We start from the raw sequence: 21,426 nt of genomic DNA, 5'->3' as shown, positions 1-21,426 counted from the left end.
GTGCAAGTGTTGGACAAACACGTACAGACAGCCCTTTTGTCAGTCCATTACTGGATTAGGGCCGTTCCAGGCCGTGCTGGCCATCGGGGTTATTTGACCATCCTCCATGCTGGTAGTGCGGGTTGATGGTGGCGAGTGAAGACAACATATTTTGTTGCACTGCTCTCTGCTGGGTATTTATACCACAGTATTAGACTGTAAAATGTACGTGCGCGATATAAGACAAAGTGTCTCCTTGCTCCCACGAGCATTGGCAGTCTAAACTAACATATATATAATAAACAGCTCTTTGCCAATCCACGGCTGGGTTAAGGCCTCTCCACGGCATGCCGGTCGTGGGGATTACTTGACCATACTTCACTACACTGGTCAATGTGGGTTGGTGAATGGAGGACCCAGGACCTGTTCGGGTCTCATTCACCACTGACAGTGTGCTGGGTTTCTAGCATAGTGCGCTAACAACTGCGTCAGTGCTCCCCTTCATAACGTCTCATCATCATCAGCCATGGTCAATCCACTGCTGCTGGATCAAGGCCTCCCCAATCCACCACCACCTTTCCCGATCTTGCGATGTAACAATCCATCCAGGACTGGCACACAAACTGATTTCATCTCTCCATTGCCTCAGTGGTCATTCTCTCGGGCATGTTTCATTCTCTGGCGGCCACTCCGTTACAATAAACAATCTATTGTACAGCATATATATTGTTTCCTTGTGTAATAGTTCAAGATGTAGTGCTTTGGAGTGTTTCCAAAGAAAGTGAATTGTCTTAGAATGTTTTTAGCAGGTTCCAAAGAAGTGTAATCTAATCGGCCTTGATTTTTCTGTCGGAAGGCCTGCTTGTTTTTAAGTCCCCTTTCAAAAATAGAAAATGTTGCCCGTATTGAATGCACAGCTGCAGATGGTGCCTTGGCCATGTCTATAAATAGGAGGCACAGGTCGACGGGTTAATCGAATTAAAATTAATCTCCGCATGATTCTGTCTCTTTTTGGCTCTATGGTTGGCAGAGTTGGAGAGAAAGATTTCGACGAGGTTGCCTCGGGAGGAGCTGATCAAGAAAGGCCTCCTGCAGGATTCTCCGGAAACTGGTATGCTCGGAGCGATGCCCGACTCGTGGCCTTCTCTCAGTGTCTATCGCAGACCGAACGTCAACAAACTTGTCCTCCGCACGTACACACTATATGCAGCCTTGGATGTGATTGGTTACGAAGCCGTTTGTTGAATACGAGACAATACATTGACCGGTAGTCCTACAGAAGGGAGAATTAAAACGCAACACGTTCGTGAATAACACTGCCGTAAAAGTAAAAAGAAAAACCTAATCGGCGAAGTTTCTGGCAAAGGCCATTCTTGATACAGTGTGCGATGTAGAAGGCCATTGCTCTAAATGCCACATATTTAATATTTTCCCATGAAGGCCACAGTGTTATAGACAAACGTGTTGGGTTTTCTTTGGTGTTTGTGCTTGTGCACCACTGCTGATGCAGTATCGCCAAATAATTTGTTTGGTTAGTCGCACATCATCCCCTGTGTTGATGACATGAGAGGTAAGAATTGCCACCTGCCCCCTACTTATAACCTTTATAATCATTGTTCAAGTACAGGGAAGATGATTCTCAATAGGAGGAGGCCTCTGCCAATAGCGGCTTGAGCAGCAGTGTGTGTACCATGTGTGGGATAACGCGTAATATAAGCTTCATAATTCGAGGATGTTAAGTTCCCACGAGTCACCGCTTTGTAAAATACAGGAGTGACTAAAGGGTGAAATTCAAATAACATTAGGGATCAAATTAATACGCAAAAATGCATGCAGCATTGGTCTCTAGACACGATTGTATGTGTGGGAAACTGCTCCTCTCTGCCGGTAACAGGGATTCCATCCGTGTTGCCGAGCCTTCCCGAGGAGGAGCCAGAAAAGCCGGAGCAGCAGGAGCTTGGCAACGGGCACGTGAAGAGTCGGGAGGAAGCGGAAACCCAGCATGGACTCGAGCAGCCGGAGCCGCAGCCCTCCCCAGCGGAGGTCCGGCCCAAATCTGAGCCGTACATCGTGGCTGAGAAGCCTTCGCCGGGACCGTCCATGCGGGCATCCGTGGCCCTCCCGCTCCCGGCGCACGCGCGACTCCAAGTCGACCGCAAATCAGCCCTCGGTGCCGCCACCGCCGCTGCCGCCGCCGCTACTACCGCCGCCGCTGAGCCCGGCGGAGCCAAGAGTGCCGAGCCCAAGGCTGCCGGAGGAGAAGCCGCGCCACCGGCCGCCCTCGTTAGCGTCCCTGCGGTCAAACCGGTCCCCTGCCCCAGGACGTCCATCCACGTTGGCCCTGCGGCAGAAGGGGACGTTGCCGTGAGTGGCGAGACGAAGAGGGCCGAGCGTGCGGAAGAGCGGAGGCAGAGCAAGGCCCCCGGTGAGAGCAACTGCCTGGCACACGCGTTGATGTCACTTTAGAAGCACGGGACGGGTAATAGTGCCCTGGTGATGGCTTTGCACTTACAATGCATGTTTAATTAAATTGAGTGGATTTATGTGGCCTCGTTGAAGCACTACAGGTGGTTGAGGCCAGTTTGGGGTCGAATGAAACGGTGTCTCCAAGAGGGCCCGTATGTGATGCGCCGATTGAAAAATAATGCACCGAGTGTTTATCTCCTGTTGTCTCTACGCTTTGATTTTCATCACCGTAGTTGCACCTGTTTGAGTTGCGATCGCAGAATAGTAGCGTTAGCAGACATTGTACAGCTGTTTTAGTTACAAATGTAGCACGGCAACGTGCTTGACATGGGGCCAAACTTCTCTGAAGGCTCCTAAGAGGTCCTTTGTGATTTTGTTGATTTTCTGCCCTTTCAACAGAATACCATGTAGCCTCGTATATAAAGCAAATGGTCAGCAGCGCAAGCGAGAGACATCGGTGTACAGTTCATAGGGAATTTGTGATGGCGATCATGTTATATTGTGTATGGTGGTCAGTGGTTGTAATTGTGACCCTCCATTGCATACTTAAAACTGAGGCTTTGCAGCTCTGATAGAAGAAATAACATCTGATTTTAAACTGCGGTGGTTATTTGAGCAAATGTAGACATTCAATATATATTTATCTTATCATTTTGTAAAGACAACAATACAACATCTGGAATTGTATACGCTTGCATAGTGAACAAACGCATTCTGTAAAGGCAAGGAAATGAGCAAGTCTTTGGGCCTGGGTTAGGGTGATGTATCGTGGACCAATAACATCTGATACTTTACAAATTTACTTTGCGTAGCACCCCCTCGTGGAAAGAAATAGACACTGCTACGCGAACGGCTTCACTCCCCGTCTCCGGCTAAACCAATCCCGTCTCGCATCCCATCTGGCAGTGGCACAGCAGTGGAGCGTGAATTAAATTAATGACAATTATTTTCAGCCCCGTGTTGTTGTATTGATGGATGTAGGCCTGCCCCCCCCCCATGCTGCATTCGTTACTGGGGTTGTTTGACCATACTTCACCACGCTACTTCATGTGGGTTGGTGAAGGGGTGGCCCAGAACCGGATTTGGAAAGCATGAATATGAAAACAATAATTATTATATTTGGATTCTATAGCTTGACCTCCCAATTATAACTACACTCACTTTGGTATCCCCCCACATAGCAATAGAATAACGGCACATGGTAGGTATTCACATGGTAATGTTGTTTATATGTCACCCTGTTGTGGTGATTTTGTTTGGTTTATTGTTTGGTGATGGTATCTTTGAGTACTGAATGCATGACAATACAATGAACTCCTCTTATCCGTATCCCTATGTCAAACAGCTATGTCATCCGTGTTTATGAATGAGTAGAGCCCAAGGTAATATTATCCGCATGCGTATTTTTTCCCGTTATCCGCGCCTTTGTACATATAAGTCGCCAGCAAATGTGCTTTCCCGCTCAGATTAATGGGAACTTTCCGTGGATAAACGCGGTTAACAAGATTATATTATAATGCCCTCCATATCGATACGGATAATGGGATTTTCAACATACAAAAGAGTTTTTGCAGAATCAATAGGCTATCTGCTGAGACAATCTGTAGCCTAATGAAAGCATAACCACTCATGCAGGAGTTGGGTAATTACAACAATACAGTGCGTTTTGTAATCTCTGCAGTGAAATTGGTGTTGGCTTTTGTTCCACGCATTTGAATTACAGGAGATTAAAACTAGATTCGAAGCTTTCGTGACTGCAGGAATTACTCTTTGGTTCTTTCGATAAAGTCACGTAGAAATAAATGAAATTAAATAATAATAGAATACGATGTTTCGATTGCAACACAATCAACCATCATCACCTGGTACAAATGAATGAGAAAACAAACATAGTAAACTTGGAAATATAATGCAATGCAACAAAGAGAGTCGGCCAACACAACAGTCAACACCCCACCTGGTTGATTACGTAATTCCAAAGATTGCTACATTTTAGAGAGAGAGGCGTGTCGATGTTTTGTCTCTCACTCGCCACTGATGCTAGCTGTGACTGGGGAATACAATTCAGCCTATCGTATTAACAGTTTAATAGTAAAGACTTTACATCACTGTTTTGCATGGGAGTCTCTGCAGATAGTTTGGGATTCTGCTTGTTCTGTGGTGCTTTTTGGTGTAGTCTGGTTCTGGTATCTCTCCTACTAATCCTCACTCACCCTTTCCCCCCTCCCCTGCATTTTCTGCCCAACTCCTTCCAACTCCCTTAACGCTCCCCCCCCCCCGCCTCTTCCCTGACGCCGCCACCCCTCACGCAGAAGCGAACGGCGGTGGCCCTGCGTGGGGGACGTTCCCACGCACCCAGGCGGGGAATGGTCCTCCCCTGTTACCTCAAAAATCATTCTCCCCCAATCCTAGCTCACTGATGGGCAGCTTGCCTTCCCGTATCACTTCTCCACCTCCGCCTTTGCCCCCTAAGTCAACCTCCTCCGGGTTTGACGGCCACGCCGGTGAGTGGACCTTGCCTCGAAGCGCTCGCGCACACGGCCGGGATTTCGAGCCTTCACGATGTTTGTCGTAAAACGTTTATTGTACCGCTAACGTCTGGCAATGTGAAGTTCGCTTAAGCTTGACGTTTTATACTTTTACATTTCAAATGAAATCGGATGATGTAATAATGTTCTTGTTGATAATTGGTTTTTTGCCCTTTTATCTGGCAACAAAACTGACACGTTTTTTACGAGGAGTCATGTTTGCATAGACCACAATACCTGCATTCATAATGCAAACAAAAAAACAATTATCATATTTTTTACTGGCAAATGAGGTACCAATGGTGTAAATGCTTACCCCGAGCTCTCATACTATGATGGTGCATTGTCTTTGAGTTGTGCGCCTTTTGGCGTCATCTGGTCCAACCCATGTGAGACTGGGCTCTAAGGAAAGCTGTCTCGGGTGTGGACCAATCAACTTCAAGGACAGTGTATACATTATCAGAGTTATGTTTTTTGTTTGCATTATGACTACAGGTATTGTGGTCTATGCAAACATGACTCCTCATAAAAAAGGTGTCAGTTTTGTTGCCAGATAAAAGGGTAAAAAAACAAATATCATATTTTTTACTGGAAAATGAGGTACCAATGCTGGAATGTTCTTGTTCAGGAAATGTATTTTCCAAGAGCAATGTTGAATTAAAACTGTATGAAGTCTCCATTATCACACCTGTCATTTACTGTAAGTGAACGGAATGCGTGGCACGTTTATTTTCTTTTGCAGGGGATTCGACCGCAGCCCCATTGCCATCGGTGGCCCCTCCAGTTCCTCCGAAGAAGGTCTCTGTGAACGCGTCAGGCATTCCCAGACGCAATGAATCCTCGCGTCCACAGGATCAGAGCCATCCGCCACATCCAGACTGCGAAAACCTCTCGGAACCCGAGGAGCCTCCTCCTCCGTTTGCGCCTCCGGCCGTCCACCCTAAACCACCCGCCTCGATGCGGCCTCAGAGCACCGACTCCCCCAAGCTGCCCAGTAAATCGCACGTGTACCACGCGCAGCCACGCTCGCCCGCCACGCATCACCGCGTGCCGCCAGGTCACCCCAGCGACACCCACCACGCCCCGACGCCCTGCCAGCCTCCCTCGCCCTCGCAGGAGTCGACGCCGTCCGGCCACTCGTGCGAACCCCAGGGTCTGCTGCTGCAGTCTCAGCCCAAGAACTTCAGCAGCGAGCTGAATAAGCTGCTCAAATTCGGGCCGCCGCCGCCGCCGGGGCGGAAGGTGGTGGTGAAGGCCCCGGAGCCGGTGCCCGACGAGGCGGGCGACGACGATCATCACGACGACAGCGGCGGCGACGAAGAAGAAAGAGGGGGAGAGGCGGCCACGCAGGGGGATGCTGATCACTCTCAGTCGGATTCCGATTCCGACGATGGCCCGATTCTCTACAAGAACGATGAGGAGGGGGAAGAGGAGGATGTACCAATCACAAGTATGAAAATTTAATTTTGTATTGATTTAACATCACTTTTCAATGGTTTATGAGTCGTCACCTGACATGTGCTCATGATAGCCATGATTTAATATTTTTGCTTGTGAAGTATAAATTGCTAAGTTTCTTCCTTCTCAATTGAGCGTGGGGAATTGCTCACCTCTGCTGGCAGTCCTGAGACGGTGTAGGAAGTTACACCGACACTGGTCACTTTCAATCGCTTAAGCCTCATTATAAACACAGATATGTATTGCTAGTAGTGTCATTAGTTGCAATGTGTTATTGAGTCATTGGAGACAATCCCTGCTAATGGAGGTAAACATAACTTAACGTATCATTTCAGAAGGCATTAAATGATTCACCCCTTAAATAATTGTCAATTCGGGGTATGTTATTTTCATCTCGTTTCTCTCCATCTCATTCGTATTGTTTCACATTTGTTCTTTCTAGTTTGTAAAGTTGTTTCTACTCGTTCATTACTTGCATAACATTTCCATGAATTGAAATTAATTTATTCTTGCACAAACAATTTGTTGCATGGATTGTGAACGGAAGGACTTAATCGTAGAAAAATGACAATGTTTCAAATTGAAATGCCTGCAAACAACTCTCTTAATTAAGATGTTCACAAGTCGCCAACATATGCTGCAGCTCACCACAATGATCCAACACGTGTCTCGCAGGTGCATTTGCAAGCAAGGTCGCACGCAAAGACTCTCTCGCAATCTTAATTGGCCAGCAATCCTCCTCCAAGGATCAGGAGAACAAGAACCTCTCCCCTGGGCAGGCAGACCTTGAGCGGCTGAAGATGCGCATGAATATCGGCAACACCTTGACCCGGTACGGAGCCCAACGCGTGACAGCGGCTGGGCTGTGTTTTTGAATGACGAGGCCAGGCGGTGCTCTGAGTTTGTGATGTACACTGCCCTTGGAGATATTTGTGTGCAAACTGCATGGTGAAGTGTCCAGGCATATCTTTTTCTTTTCTTTTTTACAAAAACCCCAGTACTTACAAGTACACCGAATTTAGCTTACGTGTACAGCCTTGGAAGGTTATTAATATTCCATCCATCCCGACAATTTCAACGTCGGTGGGCGAGACATGGGTGCATAACGGTAACGTAAAATCCGCCACGTAAACCACTAAAAATCACAAGCCAAACGCACAATACAATTCTACAGTAGTTACTAAACTGAACTGGCTGGCATGCCACGATATGCTGAGAGACGTGGATGCTGCCGCTGGTAAGAAAGTGTTACGGACACAGTGTGCTGCTGTCCTTGTGCGAGGGAGGCCTGGACTTGCCGTCACCAGTGCTCTCTGTGTTTTCCCAGACGCCTGAGCCAGAGACCGTCTGCTGCCGAGTTGCTGCAACGAAACATCCTGAAACGTATGCGCTTCACTTCCAGCGAGTACAATGGAGCCACACTTGTTCCTTCGTAATTTAACAATCCACTGATTATTTTTTTTATTGTAAAAATCACAACTTAGTAAATGTTGTGTTTACACCTCATAGCACAAGGCTATTACAAAGGCACTTAATTTGAAAGATGGATATTGTCTGCTAGCCAGGGGGCCATGATGCTTTGTGGTTTTACCCAATTCAGTAATTTAGCAATTTACAGATACTTTTTCAAATTTTGACCATGATGTTGGCACACACGGCATACTTGTCTTTTAAAATAACGTCACCGGATTTTTAATGTGCACTGTGAAACAGACTGTGCATATTGTTTGGTTAATACACCGGCAGTATTAACCAAGGCGGCTGCTGGGTTTGAACCACGAACATCTGCAGCAGTCAGAAAACCGCCGTTCGGCCATTTTTCTCATTTGAAATATTTCTACGAATTAATCTCAGAATCATTTTTGTGAAGCAAAATGTTTGCGCTGACATGAATTAATTATGTTGTTGTGTTTTGCCGCCAGCGGTGGTGAATGAGGACGAGCAGCAAGAGGCGAAACAGGAGCTCAAGCGCAGGCTCACGCGGAAGGTGGGTGCTTAGCCTCGAACGCAGAGAGCAAGGGAGAGCCCTAACGCTTTTAAACGGTCACTTTATGCATGGATTGACCTGCCTGGTTAAATAGCGGGCTCTCATATTTAGCTCTGGAATGTCGAGGACGCCACTGCATCCTGTGCTTCAATTTGTGAATAATGCACGATTGCTCAATAAGCCCATGTTGTCGTGTGGTGGTTGCTGACTTCCAGAGCAATGAGCGGTAGCCACAACTCTCCCGGTGTTTTTGGTGTGGTTGGCTTGCACAGGGCAATGTGGTGTATTTAGCGGGGTGTTAATGCGACTGAGACTCTGTGCAGAAACAGTGGGCACGTGGATCAACGGTCTCTGGTGGTTGTCCTGCACAAGGGATTTCACAATCCTAGACCTGTCTGTTAAGCTACCACTCTCCGAGTACTGCTTTTGTTATGTTGCCCATCTTATGTTGGAGTTGAGGAGGCATTTTCCAGGATGATTTCTTGAACTCCACCTTAAGTCAAACATCTTTACACCCCCAAGAGGTGAATGTCCCACTGTGGCAGTTTTCTTTTTAAGGTAGAGCGCATCAGATCTACAGCGTGTGTTAAAGCTTGCATTAGATTGTGCGCGAGGCATTTGTCCCATTCGAGTGACCTCTCCTCCCCCCCCCTCCCCTCGCCCTCTTCTCCCCATGTTGCGTTGTGCAGTTGAGCATGAGACCGACAGTGGAGGAGCTGCGTGAGAAGAAGATCCTGCTCCACTTCAACGACTACGTGGAGGTGGCCGAGGCCCAGGATTACGACCGCAAAGGCGACAAACCGTGGACAAGGCTCACGTCCGCCGACAAGGTACAGCGCAAGCCCTGCTCTCACCTTGGATGTTTGTGTTTATTTTTAGTAATTTTCCACCAATTTTACTGTTTTTAACTTATTCTTGGTTCTTTTGGTAAAGTCACATAGAAGGGAAATAATAAAATAAAAATTATATAAAACAATTAAAATTCTCACGACGTTTCGACTGCAACACACGCAATCATCATCAGGTGTGAAATCCACAGCAAGAAAATTTGAAAAAGTGGCGGTTTTTCTGTTTTCTTGCTGTGGATTTCACACCTGATGATGATTGCTTTTGTTGCAGTCGAAACGTCGTGATAATTTTGATAGTTTTATATTTTTATTATTTTATTATTTCCCTTCTACATGACTTTACCGAAAGAACCAAGAATATGAATCCCTGCAGTCACGAAAGCTTTAAATCGAAATTGTTTTAACTTATTTTCTATTTTACCAGGTAAGGCCCCAACTGAGCTGTATAGATCTTTTTCAGACACGACCTGGCCACAAATGACAGCTCAACGAAGTGGCTTGTCGCGTGGGAATTCATAGCATCAAAATACTCTTAAACGCGTGTTTCTAAATGGGAGAAAAACCCGAGGACCCAGAGAAAAATCCATGTGACCACCGGGAGAACGTACAAACTCCAAATATACAGCAGGTGTCAGGGTCGAGATCGAACCCATGACCTCCTGTATACCAGGTGAGGTAGTTTACATCTTGCCATTGGTGTCATGCCATGAGACAATGGATCCATTCAGGGCTCTTGCAGAGCAGCGGTGGCTCTTCCTTGGAGAACGGCCCACGGCAACGGAGAGCACATTGAGCGGCCTCTGACATCCCTGAAAGTGATCTGATCCACACAGTAGGAGATGGCACCAATTCCCACCTGCTCTGCCATATTAAATGATTATTCGCAGCGTGACCGTCAAATTAAAATTTGAATTCTCAGAGGTACAATTTGAAGGATAATTAAGTGCAGAAACAAATTGGTGCCGGGGCTCAAACCGTCAACTTGCTACGCTCACGACACGTGGACACTCAGTTTAATAACAGGTGGCTACTTGGATCTTAGTTATGGCTCTCACCTCTGAGCCACCAGGCCACCTCTTGTGTTGGCAAATGCTGACGGTAGAACGGCACGGACAAACAGGCTGGGTCAATCTGCAATGTTGCCGTGTTGACCCCGTGTTCCCAGGCTGCCATTCGAAGCGAGCTGAATACGTTCAAGAGCACGGAGATGGAGGTGCATGAAGAGAGCAGAATGTTCACCAGGTCAGCACCCCGTCTGTGTTTATTGCGTGCAGAGTATACACACGGGGTGTACAGAAATTGTTGTTACCCGTTGTCCATCAATCTTCCAGCATGGTCACCAGCGTCAGTCTGCCACGCTGTTCCTCCGCCCTGCAAACGTCGCACAATCCATCTTGCTGCTGCTGCTGCATGTAAACTGACCTCATTGCGCCATCTCCACAGTGGCGTGGGTCTCTCTCCTTTGTTTTCCACGCATGTGTCAATTTACACACTCATGGCAACCATATAAGTAAATAAATAACCAATATTCCACTACCCTGGTTCATCGGCCATAAATGTTATGCAGACATTGCTTAATCTTGTGGAAACACAAAGTCATGAGTTTTAACAACTTTATCTTGCATCATATTTGGCACACATGTTTCATTTACTTCATAAGGGTCAGGTGCACACATTTGTGTCCTCCAGTATTTAAAGTATGTACTCGTGGTGTCTTTTTAATGTTGATGTGCACTCTATAAACTGTACTACAACTTAATCGTTCGTTGTGAAAACTATACGCGTACATGGCAATTAAAATGCTTTGAGTGCGAAATCCACCAAAGAGTTTCAAATTAACTCAAGAGATGCTTTTTTTTAAAAAGCCCCGCACATACGGATATAAACACGTAACACGAGAATACACCCATAGCGGTATTTGTTACATTGAGTGCCAAGTTGGGTGCCTGTCTATCCGTGGGGCTTGGTTGAGCGTAGAAGCCCCGAAGCTCGCCATTAATGTGAGATCAGGCAGAGGTCCCTCGCGGACCAGGCCGAGACCTCGCGGTCGCGCTCGCCAATGCTGGATCCATGAAAGTGCCAATGTCTCTCCGCTGCTCCTGACCATGGCGCTCGAGACGAGGCCATAGAGAGGGAGGTCATCGTGAATCGACGCACCGGGCCGTGGTGGTCGAGAGCGAATTGACCGACTGGGCTGTTTTCTGTCCGTGCAGATTTCACAAACCGTGACGGGGGCTGGAGCCAGCAGCATGAGTACCCTTCAATGTGAGACTGTGATGAAGGGGGGGGGGGGGGTCCTCCTGCTCCGTGCCGCTTGGACGTGGAGGGGAGAAGCGGGGGATGAGCTCCCGGTGCGGTGGATCTCCACGGACCGCCGTGGTGCCCCATGCGCTTTGTTCCCTTCTGTGGGCCCCATGCACTGACACACACTAAAGATGGCAACTGACCCTGGAGCCATCCTCTTAGCCTCATGAGGAAGCTTTTTTATTTATGTTTTATTGATCGATTATTTTTTTTAAAACGTATAACACTGAAAGCATCGGGTTAGTTTCATTATTAAACAAAATAACTGCATGTAGTTTTGAAACGTTTAAAAATGTAACATTTTGTATTAGGAAACAAACTTACTTCCTGTAACATGCCTGAAATTATGAATAATAAATACAATGTGCCATGTGGCAGTCACATTCGCTTTAATTGAGGTTATCGATTAAAAAATCTGTCAGTGTATTTTATGACTCCTGATGTCACTACCACTGCTGGGTACGATATTTGGAAGAAAATAATTAGATTTTTTTTAAATAATTAAACTTGAATAAAGCCTGCACTTAAAGTACATGATATACAGGTAAACATAGACAATTTGTATCCTAAACCTTAAGAGGCTATTGTTAAACCGACTGAGTCAGAATTAATATATCTGATGAGTGTTAACAAATACAAAAGTGAATGTTTAATAATATACTGTATATAGGTAGACGTTTAGAAAGCGCTATTCTGGTACACGGTCTCCAAACGCTTGCACTGAATGAGCATTCAAGTTTTCCTAGAACAATGTTTCTACCACTGCTCTTGTCCCTAAACAAAGGTGTCGATGATGTGCTGTAATGCAGAACTCTTTCACTATGACAACTTTCCCTCGTGGAATTTAACGCACGGCAGCAAGTGTGCGGCTATTTAGGGTTCCTTTGCGCATTATCAAGGCTAGCCCCGTAGCCTTAGCCCACCACATCCAACCCTTAGCCCTAACACCCTCTAGGGCAGTGGCTCCCAACTTTTTCTGGACCCACGTGCACCCGTCAACCCTCAACAGATGTTCGCGGGGCACCGTGTGGTGTTTTGTGAGAGAAGAAGCAATGTGAATATGCAGCAAGTTGGGCGGATCATTCCCCACACAGCTTTGCGAACTCCAGATTGGGAACCGCTGTTGGAGGGTATCGGCTTTGTGAATCTGCAAATGCATTCGATGAAGTCATTCTTCGTTGTAGTAACATTCGGTATGCTGTGGCCGCACAGGTGGTTAAACAGGTGTGCTGGTTTTGCATTTGTATGTGAACTGGTATATTACCATGTATATGCTCGACAGTGGGGAAAGGGTACGCTCATCATCATTCGCCTTTCATGACTGTCTCGACCGGTGTTTCTCAGCTCCTGCCCAGCCGATTCGCGATTACCAAATCTTTTTTTCTATTCGTATGCAGCTGAGGCCACTGCACGCACCTTGGTAATTAATCAGGGCAAAGTTGCACCCTGCTGCTTTGTGATGACTGCAGTTGAGAGTCGCTGGTCAAGACGACAGCAGTCAATGTTGAATATAACGGACTGTACAGTTTATCTGGTGTGTAAACACTGCAAAGCGTAAAATAAATGTTTAAAATTGTCATCGGAGAGATTTTCATTTGACTGACATCGGTATAGAGTTTGCAGAAGTGTGTATAATATAGATTGGTAGTGACCCACTTTATAATAAAATTGATTTAAGAGTCCTTTGAGTGCCTTTTTTCATAGACATTTAAAATTAAGTTAATATATTGGCATGGACATTTGTAAGTGCTCATTTGTTAATATTTACGGACATTAAACAATGTGGTGATTTTCTAACACACTGAAAAATACGCTCATGTTTAAACACCGGCATTCTGAATGTTTGTTTTATTCGATGTCGCTCTTTTACCTCCACGAACATGTGCATTGCTTTATGAAATATCCTTTACACTGATGTAGTGGATTATTTTTTCAGCTATCTCTATTTTAACACCGATGTCTTTGTTAATGATACACGACTATGGTGACTTGTATGGGTTTCTGAAATGGTCATGATCCGTTTTTAAGTAAATGTTGAAAATGTTTTGACAGTTTTCTATTCACAATGCCAAGTGGATATTGGCAAGATTGGGGCCTGGTTCATCTTGGCTTGTATGATTAGCACGCTTGGCTACATGCGGTGAAAATAAGTTATACATACATACACACATACACACACACATACATACACACATACATACAAACATACATACACACATACATACACACATACATACACACATGCACACACATACATACACATACATACACACATACATACACACACACATACATACACACATACACACACACATACATACACACAAACATACACACATACATACACACATACATACACACATACATACACACATACATACACACATACATACACACATACATACACACACATACACACACACATACATACACACATACATACACACATACATACACATACATACACACATACACATACATACATACACACATACATACACACATACATACACACATACATACACACATACATACACACATACATACACACATACACACACATACACACACATACATACACACATACATACACACATACATACAAAATGCCTTATGTTGCTTTGCGTTTTTCTAAATGTATTACGCAAACTAAGACAGCTTGGTGATGCCTCAAGCCAGTTTGTAAACGCTGGCTATCGTTTTGGTGTAATATACTGCTGAATGTTACCAAACAACAATTGTATGCATCTTGACTGCACCCTTTTATCCAGTACAACTCCGTTTGGTGACTTAAAATGTCTCAATCACATCGTTGTGGTCCTTCGTGACAGACAGGTCCTTGGTGACAGCCAGGTAATCTCGGGGAACGGGAGCACTGCGGTACATTTGTAATTTACTGAGAATGGTGGAATCGGTCTGCGGGTGATTGTGATGATGGCAGGGCAGGTGCCCGTTTAAAACAATAATTGGACGTATTCTTGGTTCTTTCGGTAACGTCACGTAGAAGGGAAATAATAAAATAATAATTAAACAATAAAATTCTCACGATGTTTTGATTGCAACACAAGCAATCATCAGGTTTTCACACCTGATGATGATTGCTTGTGTTGCAATCGATTTCTTGTGTTGCAATCGAAACGTCGTGAGAATTGTATTTATTGTTTTATTTTTATTATTGTATTATTTCCCTTCTACGTGATTTTACTGAAAGAACCAAGAATATGAATCCCTGCAGTCACGAAAGCTTGAAATCGAAAAATAATTGGACGCACTAATTCTGGCAAATTGATTTCATATGCGAGTTTTGAAAAAGAATCGCTAGGAAGTAAAATTAATGGATGATTTTCCTTACCTTTTGAAAGCGTAAAGCTCGCAAGCTGCTAGCTGTGCGTTATTGTACTGGGCAAGACGAGTTTGGGGGTTCCAGAGTGGAGCTTCTGATTGAGTGTGGTGAAGGTGCATTTCTGCACTCAAGGTTGTTCGACAAAGCTGAGAGTAAAAGTGGCTGATTCTATTTGGGCCAAATTGCGACTGATAACATGTGGGGAACGGCAGCTGTGAGGTCTATTTTAATAACGGGTGAAAATGCATCGTTTTTTATTTTTTGAATGTACCTCCCCCCATTTGAGCTGTCACGTATACCTTGCATTTCAAATATTGTTTTACCGATATTTTTAAGTTTCGTTTTAAAGATGTAACTTGTAAATATGTCTGTGTACAAACTTAGTTTGCCTGTAGAATCCAGTGCTTTATGGAAACTTTTATAGATAGACCAGAAAATAACAAGTTTTGAGTTTTATATAGCTTTTTTAAAATTGTACTTGATATACCATCTCTGCATGTATTTGCATTTGGCCTGCGGTTATACGGTGTCAAAAATACGTATTATCTCAGTGTTTTATTTTGTAGAGGAACTCGCATTCACTTGTCATTTTAAGTTGCATGTAATACTGTGGAAGCACACTTGCTGATGGCCATGTAAGCGCATTTATTTAGAATAAGAATGTAAAGAGGATATGTAGTATTATGCGATGTAACATTGGTCTGACGACCCTACACATGACTTGAGAATGCGTTCGTTATGATTGAGAATGTTCATTGATGACTCCAGTTTGTGTGAGGCCATGTATTAACCAGGACACTACAATGGCATTAAAAAAACGATCGTAGTATTTTTAGAATAACTTATTTGTAGTAGCTTGTACGTGCCAATTTTTTTTAAAACTGCATACAATTTATGAAAAAAATATTATTTTAAAAGATTGATAATTTGTAAAAACAAAATCGTACACGTTTTGCTAATAAACCACGAAATGTAATTTTGTAATATATATTGCCCCACGTTCAGAGGAATCTTCATGTACAAATTGTTAACAATTACACCTGCAGGGAAAACTATGCTCATTGGAGTACGTGCAGAGTAAAACATTTACCAAAATCGAGTCTTAAGTCTATCACCGTTATGTTGTCAACACAAAACCTGCAAACGCCTCTTTGAATTCTATGATGTCAGAATGTTTGTAATTTTTTTAGCACTTAGTTATAAGAGGAATAGGGGTGTGCTTTCCAGAAATACTTGGCTTATGCCGGTTTTCTGCTTTCATGATTGTATTTCGGAAATGTAATGGTGTGCTTGTTAAAAAAAATAAACTGGTCGCTTTCCTGTCTTGCTGTCGTTGAACCTTTCATATGACCTGTAGGTGGCGGCATTTTATTAATGGTGTCCAGTTTTTTTTTAGTTACCGTTAACTTCTTCTTGGTTCTTTCGGTGAAGTCACGTAGAAGGGAAATAATAAAATAATAAAACTAAAACATAATAAAATAATTCTCACGACGTTTCGGCCACAACGCAAGCAGCCGTCCTCAGGTGAAGAACAGATCTGTCGGAAAGACGGCGTCTAGATTCAGAAAGCTTTAATTCGAAATGTTACCGTTAACTTTTCATTAAAACTCAGAATGACATCTTCTTGGTTCTTTCGGTAAAGTCACCTGAGGACGGCTGCTTGCGTTGTGGCCGAAACGTCGTAAGAATTATTTTATTATGTTTTATTTTTATTATTTTATTATTTCCATTCTACGTGACTTTACCGAAAGAACCAAGAAGATGAATCCCTGCAGTCACGAAAGCTTTAAATCGAAATCAGAATGACATGTCAAAGGCAGGGTGGAAACGTCGGGCCCAAGATAAACGTGAGCAAATGCGCATGCGACCTGTATGAAACGAAAACCGTGCATTTTTACGCGCACGAATCTATTGCAATAGATGTGCAAGTATCGTTAGAGTTCACGTGGAAATCAATCGATATCCAACTACAACGTGGTTTCAGCCAGGGAGAGCGAGAGAGAAGCGTGGTCACCCACCACCACAGGCCAATGGGAACGGGCGGGGCGGTCCCGAATGGCCAATGGGGAGTTCAGTGGGTCTTTAAAAGCATGTGGACTTTGCGATACCGCAATCCAGTCGTGATCGATACTGCACAGGCAGTGTTTGTACTACTTACTCAGCACCTATCAATACCTCGCGCTCGCAATCATGGTGGAGGCGTACTGCGGCACGTGGAGGCTGACGAACAGCGTCAACTTCGACAACTACATGAAAGCCATAGGTAAGCGACATCCACGAGCAGTGTGGACGCTATTGCATTGCTTGTGAATGTTGATTGGGGGTGCCCTGGGGTCTATGTGGAAGAAAAAAAATGTGGAAGTTCTCTTGGCCAAATAACGGCTGCGAATCCAGAGGCGGTTGCCTGAACGGGCTTGACACTGTCGACGAAAGCAAAGGTGGGCCCCGAAGCCGGTCCACAGCTTTGCTTTGTAAACAAATGCTGCTTGATGATGCTTGGTGTGTGTGTGTGGAGGAGCCAATAGGCCGATAGACTCACACGTGCAGACATACGCACGGTACCGAGGTGCTGCGATGCTGCAAGTTGCTTTGTGCGGGACGTTGACGCTGCATTTCACAATTCGCTGGGTACGCGCGGCCGCGCTTCTGTCGATCCACTGCTGGATGACGGTTTCGTGGCGGATTGTTTCGTTCGCTGTGTTCCACGCTGTGCCGCCCTAGCGGGGGAGCGGTGGCGCAGTGGTGAGCGCAACGCGATACGCACCTGCAAACTAGGGGCTGAACGATTAATCGATTTCAAATCGAGATCGCAATTCAAAACAATGCGATGTTTTGAGATTTTAAAAAAAAGTCCTATTACATTGTTGTTGGAATTGTTTTATTTTTTAATATTATAATTTTATTTATTGAATTTAACAATTGTTTAATACATGTTGGAGGCAATTAATATATGTTAAGTTCTCATCCTTGCATTAGAATATATAGAGCAGTTCATATTTTGATGGTATCATGTGGTAATGCTCCATCACATGTTTTCAATCTATTACGCAGTGAATATTGAACTGAAGCTTGACTTAAAAAAAATTTGTAATCGCAAATCAAATCGCCATCGATATCTGTCAGAAAAATCGCAATTAGATATTTTCCCCAAATCGTCCAGCCCTCCTGCAAACCCGGGTTCGGCCACGGGTAACACCAGTGGCGAATGCTCCATGACGTCCGTCCGTCGTGTTACAAATTGACGGCTGCACGGGCTGCGGTATGACTTGGAACATCCGCTGACGGATGAAGGCTGTCTCCTCACGCCGTGGGGGTTGTTTGACCATACTTCACCACGCTGGTCAGTGCGGGCTGGTGAAGAGCGTTCCCAGGACCGGTTCAGATATCCACTCGCCCCTGATGTTAGCCACGGACGATGACCGCCTGGCTGCACGGCGCGGTGCGCTAACCACTGCGCTACCGCTCCACCATGAATACTGCAAATGTGGATTTTCGGTCTCCAGTGTTCGATCTTTCCGCACAGCAGTTGGCACCCACCGGTCATGTCGTGCGGTTGCATCCATGACACGTGCACTGCGTTTACAATTACAATGACACCCAGTAAACGTGCCACGTTGGGCCGACGTTGGCATGAGGTTAAAACCGGTGGCCCAACGTTCGTCCAACGTTCCATGTTTGTTGGGTGCCTGTATTGTGGCCGGAAGGAATCCAATCATGCGGCTCTTTTGCGTTTTGCAGGAATCTCCTTTACCGTGAGGAAGATCGGAAACATGACCAAACCCACACAGGAGATCATTTCGGATGGAGAAAACATTACCATCAAGACCATGAGCTCCTTCAAGAACTCGGAGGTTGTCTGCAAACTGGGCGAGGAGTTCAAGGAGACGACTGCGGATGGCAGAGAGGTCCAGGTGAGTTCCCTCTGAATTTGTACCCACAGCTGCCCACGTCTCTCGTATTTGACACTCAACGTTTGCCCGTGCACACGCAGCCAGGGCCCAGCACTGCACGTGGGCCGACTTCTTGTGACACGCGTCCATCAGTGTGCCGTGGAGGGTCCACGTTTGCTTGTCATGACGCAGCAGATTGTGAGAGGTTCAGCGGATCACATGTCACCGCTGTACGGCGATGCTGCTGCTGTATGCGAGGGTCGCGGGACATTGCATACTGGACGCTGAAGGCTTCTGTGACATTCACACAAACATTGTCTGCTTTAGTAATACAAATGATACTAATTTAAAAGTTCAGAATATTGGACAAAAAAAATACAAATTAGTTTCTCGATGGAGCCAATTTCTCCCCCCCCCCTGGATGTGCATCAGTTTTGTTGCTGCAGTTACATTGTCGGCATGTTCCACGTGGTGCTTTAGAGTAAGCTCATGTCCGCCCGTCGTGGGTTTGAGTCCCAACCAAGCACACAACGACAAAGGCGCCTTCTAATGATTATGCTAACCTGTTTTCTCCCATGCGGCAAGGTTTAGCATTGGTAAGGGTCGAGAAGGTGACACAGTCACTGAGTCTCGAGTTCTCAGCAAATCTTTAAATGTTGACGGTGTACAAATACACCGTTCAAGGTCCCCCCGCATAACCGTGTAGACTGTCAGGCAAGTGCCGTTAGTGAGAATTTAATTACATGCAGTAAACATGACGGGGTATTCATCGTTTTGAGATGAGTCATCTCGCTTGTGATGTGGGGGGAGGGGGGGACCGGCTCCAGAGGGAAATTATTTGTAATTTTCTTTGTCCAATATTCTGAACTTTTTCCATGTCTTAATGTTTTTTTATGATGAACTTTGAACAAGATACATTCGAAGAGACTGATTTGTCTTCAAAGCAGAGTATTTATTTCTCCACGCTGTCGAGCATTACTTTTCGGAAACATTAAGTGCCGTGGAAGTTTTTTTTCGGGCAGTACAATAGAAAGTTTCACTTTAATGTCACGCAGCCCTTAGGCTATAAGATGTTTTTTTGGAGGTTAGAATGTGTAAATATAAATGTGTCACTACACCCGCCACCACCCGACACAGCCAATTAGTAAGGCTTGTCATGTAAGTAAAACATGCGAAATCGTTACTAATACAGCACACCGGTGTGTTGGGGAGTAAATCCACAACATTTACAATTCGAGTTCGACGTTTCGTCAGTAATTAAAACAACCAGCATCATCAGCCGACAGCCAGATGTGTGGAGAAAAAAAAGAGCCCTTTAGCGTTTGTGAATTTGATGGAGCAGTTTTTTATTTTTTAATAGAGTGATGGATGAGGGTGGAGCGATTGCGTTCCGCCATTAACGATCATCCGTCTCCGTCACAGTCCGTCATATCCATGCAAGGGGACAGACTCGTGCAAGTACAAAAGTGGGACAACAAGGAGTCCATCTTGACGAGGGAGTTGAAAGATGGAAAGCTAATTTTGGTAAGCCACCCTTTTGCCGTTAATGCATTTTCAAAAAGCACATTCCGTCTGGTTCCGTTGCGTAGATTGTCAACGTAGTTTATTTGTGGTTCGTACTAACGTTTTCTCTGTATATTTGATTTCTTTCTCCCAGACCTGTAGAATTGGTGACGTGGAGTGTGTCCGGACTTATGAGAAGTAGCCGCCTACCTTGTGCCATTGAAGAGCTGATGGTTCGGGGAGATGCAGCCGATGTGTAGTCTGCTTTGATGTGGTTATAATCCTGCATATGTACTGGATAGCAATTTACATGATGAATTCATAATAAAGTACATTTCATTGTAATGTGTTGTTGTCTGCAGACGTTTTGAGTGTGGGTAGGTTTTATAATGAAATAATATAGTTAATGATTCTCGCAGTCTGGTCTGAAGGTTATGTGATATTTTTTTATCAGGTATAAAAACTTCCTCGTGTCTCAGATTCATATATCTCACCAGCCGGCTACAAACTCAGAATCGAGTTACATAATACACGGAATAATACACGGACTAAAGCAAAACAAGAATCCAGCACCCACTTCGAAACTAGATATTGTAAAAATGTCAAAGCATCAACCAGTATCTCAGAAGCAACATTTAGCACTACTACACTTGTTACAACAATTCAATAGAAAGGGAAAACCCACCCAATCGACGTAACGCGTGCAACTTACACGTGATGTGGGCAAGGTAAAGTGTCTGAGTTTGCATGAATTGGAGTTTGCAAGGCTTCCTATATGTCCTATAGTGAGATGGTTAATTGAAGGATGGATGGTGCGGTTTGGTGATGTGGGTATAGCAGAAAGCTGCCGGTGATGGCAGATCTTCTTTGTCAATGCGAATATACCTTGTTTTGCGCGGTCAAGTGATGCCCGAGTGGCACCAGTCTCTATCCGATGCACGAGGACCACAATCGGCCAATGAGGCTGCAGTTGGCCACCCTGACCCGACTCTGCCTGTACTGATGGACGGCGCCCACGTCCATGCAGCCCAGGGTGCCCCTTGGTGTTGTTTCTGGTGTCGAGCCCAAAGATTCCTTTTGTCACCAAACTTGGTGAACACATCATGCACCCTTCACAGTG

At 45.0% G+C, this 21,426-nt stretch overlaps 2 protein-coding genes across 6 annotated transcripts in view; both read left to right on the top strand.

The window, feature by feature from the left end:
- LOC144719162 (phosphatase and actin regulator 4-like) overlaps positions 1-16,237 on the top strand; it is a 33,864-nt gene extending 17,627 nt beyond the window's left edge. For 4 of the 5 annotated variants that reach the window (XM_078595036.1, XM_078595037.1, XM_078595035.1 and 1 more), the window contains 10 exons: positions 1,010-1,090; positions 1,874-2,404; positions 4,758-4,949; positions 5,716-6,423; positions 7,107-7,263; positions 7,759-7,814; positions 8,354-8,418; positions 9,108-9,248; positions 10,432-10,508; positions 11,480-16,237. In XM_078595036.1, the coding sequence (XP_078451162.1) occupies positions 1,010-1,090; positions 1,874-2,404; positions 4,758-4,949; positions 5,716-6,423; positions 7,107-7,263; positions 7,759-7,814; positions 8,354-8,418; positions 9,108-9,248; positions 10,432-10,508; positions 11,480-11,495 (2,024 nt within the window). In that variant the 3' untranslated portion in view covers positions 11,496-16,237. The remainder of the gene's footprint in view (positions 1-1,009; positions 1,091-1,873; positions 2,405-4,757; positions 4,950-5,715; positions 6,424-7,106; positions 7,264-7,758; positions 7,815-8,353; positions 8,419-9,107; positions 9,249-10,431; positions 10,509-11,479) is intronic. The other variant, XM_078595038.1, reaches the window with a different exon arrangement.
- A 739-nt stretch (positions 16,238-16,976) lies between these two features.
- On the top strand, positions 16,977-20,651 carry LOC144719161 (fatty acid-binding protein, brain-like). Its single transcript, XM_078595033.1, has 4 exons — positions 16,977-17,176; positions 18,652-18,824; positions 20,226-20,327; positions 20,461-20,651. Exons 1-4 carry the CDS (start codon positions 17,104-17,106, stop codon positions 20,506-20,508), a joined length of 396 nt encoding a protein of 131 aa, XP_078451159.1. The 5' UTR covers positions 16,977-17,103; the 3' UTR covers positions 20,509-20,651.
- The last annotated feature ends 775 nt before the right edge of the window (positions 20,652-21,426 follow it).

This window comes from Lampetra planeri, chromosome 5 (assembly GCF_965212315.1).
Source record: "Lampetra planeri chromosome 5, kcLamPlan1.2.h2, whole genome shotgun sequence".
NCBI classification, from domain to species: domain Eukaryota; kingdom Metazoa; phylum Chordata; class Hyperoartia; order Petromyzontiformes; family Petromyzontidae; genus Lampetra; species Lampetra planeri.
This window is presented reverse-complemented; position numbering and strand designations above follow the sequence as displayed.